The sequence below is a fragment of the Bufo bufo genome, chromosome 3 (assembly GCF_905171765.1).
Source record: "Bufo bufo chromosome 3, aBufBuf1.1, whole genome shotgun sequence".
Taxonomy (NCBI): domain Eukaryota; kingdom Metazoa; phylum Chordata; class Amphibia; order Anura; family Bufonidae; genus Bufo; species Bufo bufo.
The window spans coordinates 595,995,330-596,001,912 of record NC_053391.1 but is presented as its reverse complement, the minus strand read 5'-3'; the positions used below and the strand labels follow the sequence as shown (position 1 = coordinate 596,001,912).

General features: G+C 43.3%; 1 protein-coding gene across 3 annotated transcripts in view; it reads right to left on the bottom strand.

Annotated features, from left to right (window-relative positions):
- Window positions 1-405: 405 nt before the first annotated feature.
- DIP2B (disco interacting protein 2 homolog B) overlaps window positions 406-6,583 on the bottom strand; it is a 213,420-nt gene continuing 207,242 nt past the window's right edge. For all 3 annotated transcript variants that reach the window (XM_040425899.1, XM_040425901.1, XM_040425902.1), the window contains 4 exons: window positions 5,979-6,053; window positions 4,476-4,650; window positions 4,250-4,373; window positions 406-2,399 (listed from right to left, as the gene is read on the bottom strand). In XM_040425899.1, coding sequence (XP_040281833.1) covers window positions 2,147-2,399; window positions 4,250-4,373; window positions 4,476-4,650; window positions 5,979-6,053 — 627 coding nt within the window. In that variant the 3' untranslated portion in view covers window positions 406-2,146. The remainder of the gene's footprint in view (window positions 2,400-4,249; window positions 4,374-4,475; window positions 4,651-5,978; window positions 6,054-6,583) is intronic.

Below are 6,583 nucleotides of genomic sequence, written 5' to 3'. Positions count from 1 at the left end.
CTTACTGAAGACCAGCTTTTGGTGAGTGAGAGATCTTGCCGGCAGGGAAAGGGGATCTGCAGACTGCTGGAAGGTGATGAGGATCCCCTAATAAGATGACAAAGTTTCATATATTCTCCCCTTTTCTACAATATAACTATAGGTATGGTTTAAAGGGGTACTCAGAATTAGAAAAAACATGGCTGTTTTCTCCTTAAGATAGCTCTATACTTGTCCTTAGGTTGCCTCTGGTATTACAGCTCAGCCCCATACACTAGGGAAAAGCCAAGATACAACTCCTAGGCAGTTGTGGTGCTATTTCTGGAAGAGAGCAGCCATGTTTCTCAAATCCTAGACAACCCCATGTTCAAACATGACAGGACTTCTTTACATATGTAGTATGGTTTATGATTCACAGCTTTTTTTTTGTGGCCCAATTCACTAATCACATCCAAAAACGTAACTGTATGTAATAATCATATAAAAGAAAATACCTAATGATCAGAGAGACAGAGCATGCGCAGTAAAATGTTGGCCTTACGCTTACTGGAGAAATGTGACACCCTTGTTGGGGACCAGGACATTAGTTATAACCTAGTAAATATGACCAAGTCACAGACATTTGTATGGGAGAACATACTGCTGTATGGAGTAATGCTTTACAGTGTGCTAACAACATGTGTGGTCAATGATTACATATATGCCCAGGTTAAGGTGCCAAGGGGAAGTCCTCACGACATACCCTGCTCAGAGGCTGCATGCCTTGCTGCCGATCACGTAGGTCGATGCGCCATGTGGCCCAGTAGATCTACTGTACTGTTAGACTTGGAATCACTTGAACGTGCTAGGTGCTACTCCTAAGCTTGGATACTGCTTTCTGGCAAGTGAGTAGAATACGAAATACATGTGTAACCATTGATGACAGCAGACAATAACTTTACAAGCAGTAGTCACCACAGCATAACTAGAAAAAAACTACTGTTCTAGTCGCCAGCATGATGTGCAGTCAAGGCGACAGACAGTTCCAAGCTAAATGACGTTTCACCACTGAGAATGGTCTTGGGAGCAGAGCGCGTATATGACTGTGGAGTATATGAGAAGCTGGGTATGAACGAATTCACTCCAGATCACAGACGTTATTCAGCCATTGAAGAGAATACTCTCTTGCCGCAATGGAAAGAAGGCAGTAATGTAAAAGTGCATCGATATTAAGTTCTGTTTTCTACCTGCTGGCAATACAGTTGAGTAAGTTAGCAAATTTCCTAAAGACAAATTCATTAAAACATTCAGCATATAATTAACGACATATTTGTAGGCAACAAAATACTTCTGTATGGATCAGGACAATCGTTCTATCACTTGCATTGTCTATAACAGAAACGGGCAAACGTGAGCTTCACTGCAGCGTGTGAACAAGGGCTAGCCTGGTCGTTCGGCTGGTAAGCTACAGCTGGCATGCCCCCTGCGCTCTAAAAAACTATTAAAAATGCTAAACCCTCTGCGACTGCAACAGAACAATTCAACATCACCTCCATATTTACCACAAGCGGATCTGAATGTTGAGAATTGTTATATTAATATTTACATATTTAAAATATAGGCAGAATATTTTACATTTAAGACCTACCTAAATGGAAAATCTAAATCCTACACAGTCTCTTTTTATTTTTTTTTGAGTGCCCCACTCTGGTGGCATCTAGGCTCAGCAGACTGTCAGCTCTGTGCTACTGAAGCAGGGCACTCATGGCACCATTATGAAGAAGCAGTTTTACTACCGAATTTTAATTTAGTTAAGACAAAACAAAGCTACCGCTGCAAATAGGAAGGATTTAAAAAAAAAATCCTTTCAAAATTAAATAACTCTCCACTGAAGAACTAGGTAAACGTACTACATGCAGGGTGCCCACTATGTGCTGGCACCACAAATGCCGTACCCGCACCAACAGTTCTGTAGCTAAGATACAGTTAACGTCCAGTGACTCGCTTTTTAATACTACCGTAGCACAGTGTTCCCTTTCGTAATATAATGCAGGCCCTGATCTACTAGAGGTTATGCTAAAAAGATAACACACGTTTTAAAACTATTATCAAGCACTGGAATTTTTACATGAAATTTTGACAAAAATAATAACCCGGTGGAACGTCTTGAGTGGTTAAGGTAAAGTCTTTACATGTTGTATGCAACATAGATCGGATCTAGATGATCCGCTAAGAAACTGTCCCGTAGATGCATCCGTTGTTTCTCCCCTCGAGAGTTGATGGGAATAACTCCAGGATCTACCACCACCACCACTCCCACAATCAAGTAATGTTCTTCCAGCACAACGTTGGTCACAAGAGGAACAAGGTCCAGAGCTTCTTGTTCAGAACCACAGAGCTCAACAACCACCACCAACAGGTTGGTCCATGTGAACACAGCACTGTTTTCAGAGGAAAAAACATCAAAGAAGAAATGTTTAGCAACTTTGTAAATTAACTACTTAAAGGGAACCCGTCACTGGGATTTTGTGTATAGAGCTGAGGACATGGGTTGCTAGATGGCCGCTAGCACATCCGCAATACCCAGTCCTCATAGCTCTATGTGCTTTTATTGTGTAAAAAAACCGATTTGATACATATGCAAATTAACCTGATATGAGTCCTGTCCCTGAGATGAGTCCAGCGTGAAGGAGCCCAGCACCGCCCCGCATCCTCAGAATCTCCTCCTTGCTCCCCAACGTCAGAAAGCTAGAGCGCAGTAATCTCGCGATGTGCGTGTCATCATAGTGTTCCTTCCCTGTGCTGGCATCAGCCTCAGGGAAGGAACTGCGCATGCGCTAGCTCGCACAACGCGAGATTACTGCGCTCTAGCTTTCTGGCGTCAGGGAGCAAGGAGGAGATTCTGAGGATGCGGGACGGTGCTGGGCTCCTTCACGCTGGACTCATCTCAGGGACAGGACTCATCTCAGGTTAATTTGCATATGTATCAAATCGTTTTTTTACACAATAAAAGCACACAGAGCTATGGGGACTGGGTATTGCGGATGTGCTAGCGGCCATCTAGCAACCCATGTCCTCCGCTCTATACACAAAATCCCGGTAACAGGTTCCCTTTAATCACAACCCAAGTAGGTTAGTACATAGTCATGCAGAGCTGCATATCAGATTTCTAAAAAGTAGCTGAGATTTCCCAACACCCCTTGCTTATTTAGTGTCTGTACAAAGCTATGCTCCAGAGAAGTGATTGATTATACACAATCCACAGACCTTCCTCAGAACTGGATTGCAAGGTGAGATCAATAGAAATGTGTCCATAAGGGCTTTCCTAAAGTGACGGACGTTGCAAACCTATAGCACCATACACTTTCCTTATGGCCACATTTTTGTTGATCCCACCTTGCAATCTGAGTGTCCCAGGAAGGTCTGTGTTGGGACCCAGACATTACAACCTCTGCCCTACTGAATTCAATTCTATGGCTGTCCTCAGGAAGGTAATACAGTTGAATACTGCCACGAGGTATGGAAACCCATGGCTTCCTGCCCTGCTGTTCACCCTCATAGGCCGCAGATCACCATGTGAGGCAGGGACAAAAGCTGGAAAAGGCTACTAGCCTGCACCAGAGACGGCGACTTGGAACAGGACTTTTTCCTTTTCTTGGCCAGCATAGTACTGGGGGCAATATAGGGGTTATTACTAGGGTAAACCCAGGAAGCAAGCTGAAGGTAGGGCTGGCTTGGTGTTGTGGCCCGCAACTCACCTCCTTAGCAATCTGCTCAATATCTTAGTTAGAGACAACTGGAGGAGAAGGAGGGCAGAATGTCGCCGCTGTTTATGGACACCACAGAGGGAACAGTTTCTGGGACAGTGTTTTGTGCAGCCGCTGCCTACTTGTGTTCCTCTGAATTTTATTATTTTTAACTCACCTACAACATAGGGGCACTTTTAGATTTTTTCAGGGCCACTTTAAGTTCCTAGTCCACCTCTGCACCTAACACTGGAGTGCTGTGCTCTTCCTATGCAAATGATGCATAAACCTTGCTGTGTCCGTTTTAGAAGTGCAAAGTTACACGAAGAACTATACACTAATCTCATGTACAAAACACCTAAGGAACATAGCTGATACCTACTAGTTTCTGTAGTCAATAACAGAAGGCCAAATACAATATAGGATGTAACTCAGGAGCTCTATAAATGCCATTTGCATAGTTTATCATCTTCCTTTATAAAGTTTCTGTACTATTCGTATCTGCCTCCTTATGTCCTATAGCAATCCATCTACATCATACGTACCACTCAGCAATGCTTCGGTGCGTGCGTGACACTGAGGTCTCAATGTCAATAGGATGGTAGCGCAGTCCCCGCAGCTCCAGTGTTTCATCCAGTGCTCCAACAACAAATAAGGCATCATGCCGTTCTAAAACCAAGACGGACCAGAAGAATGAGCAAAACTAGAAATTATAGTACAAGAAAAACAAAATGAAGACTGCTGACACAAGACTACTGTCACATGCCGTACCTCCACTCGCATCCGTCAGTTCTGTTCTACGGACAAAGCCAAGGTATCCAGTTTTTGCCCAAAGTGTCTGGGTGTCTCCAAAGCTGAGTTTGGTGTTAAAGTGATCAGCCTGCAGAGTTTCACTGTCATATATAGTGTAGTATCCACTGGCCGTGTGTGGACTATTCACCCATATCTATGACGAGAAGAATGTACACTCAGTAGTCGGAAATATCACATTGCAGTCACATAATAGTAGATTGCCCGGCATTCTCAACTGGACTAATAGCTCTTGCATTTTACTCCAAAAGCTACATTTCCAGACATAATGTATGGCATTCACCCTGTGAACTTAGGGCCCTTCTACATGGGTTGGGGATTGAGCCAATTATCAGCAATCCTGATAACAGGCGCGTGTAAAGGAGCTGCAGATCAAGACCAATCAAATGATTGTTTGTTGGATGGTGACACCTTTCATGCGGCACCTAAAATCGTTGCTTGTTGGCAGCACATCTCCCTGTTTAAACAGATGTGCTGCTGTCAAAATACACACTGAATAGGGGATGAACGATCATAGTAATGATCATTCATCCCCGGTTCATTAGGCGTTAGCCTGCGTGAAAGGTACTTTAAACCAGCATCATTTGACTTGTAAATCATTGATCAGCGCTCGTTACCGGCCTCTGTAACAGGACATTCCTGTGTATAACCTCAGATTGTATGCCATAAACTCTACGCATCTATTGTTGTATCTCCCCCCATTTAGGGCCCATTGACACGACTGTATTTTTCCGTCTGCATCCGTTCCTCAAGTCTGCAGATCGCATGTGGACCCATTCATTTCAATGGGGCCACAAAACATGCGAACAGCACACGCATATCCGTTCCGTGGAACGGCAAAAAAGGTAGGACATGTCCTATTCTTGTCCGTATTTGCAGACAAGAATAAGCATTTCTACCACGGAGAGGACATTCTGATCTGCAAAATGTGGACTGCACATGGCCAGTGTACGTGTTTTGCAGATCTGCAATTTGCAGTCCGGAAAAAAACAGATCTAAGTAATCTTACCTTTTATTAACTACTTCTAACCTCTTCATCTGGGATATTGGTCCCCAAATCCTTCTCCCATCTTACTACATTACTCCCCATCACCCACTGTACATTCAGATCTAGTCCTGCTCTCACCTGAGGTGTGGATACAATTGCACAGACTAGGCAATGCTCTGTGAGCTGGACATGTCAGTCGTCACTTCTACTCCGAGAGCAGGACTAGTTATGTACAGGTTTGCAGGCTCTGAATGTAAACAGGAGTGTTCACATTCACCGACAGCAAACACATATTTTGAAAATGGTGAAGAACTGAACAAAGTGTACTCAGAAGTTGAAGAATTTCCACGTACATTGATCACTAATCAGTAATAAAATACTATAGTTAAATACAATAGTAAAAACTGTATATGATGAAATACCTTATATGAATAATTCTCCCCAAAATGTCACCCAATTTTACAGAGTGCACCTACCTCACCAAGATGAGAATCTCCCAGGGGTCCTTTGGTCTCAGGATTAACAATAATCACTGTGACTCCAGGTAAAATCTAAAAAAAATGAAAAATATTGAATGTCCAATGTCATAAATACTGAACTAACATAGAAAGTGTGAAGGCAGATTCAAGGGGTCATCTCACTTCAGTAAGTGGCATTTATCATGTAGAGAAAGTTAATACAAGCCACGTACTAATGTACTGTGATTATCCATATTGCTTCCTTTGCTGGCTGGATTCATTTTTCTATCACATTATACACTGCTCGTTTCCATGGTTACATACCACCCTGCAATCCATCAGTGGTGGTCATGCTTGCACAATATAGGAAAAAGCACAACGTCTATCTCTTCGACTCCCATGTATACATGGACACTAGGCTCAGCCGAACTAGAGTGTGTTATCAAGGAGAAGATGGGAGTGAGCTCCTGTAGACATCCCTGCCGACAGCAACCTCCCCAAGACCAAAATGATCAGAAATGTTGTAATCCAACATGCCCGATCCTGCTTCTGCTGTCAAGGGAAAGTCAGAAGCCCCCATACACATCTGCTGACAATCTAATACGTATGGCCGCTGTACAACT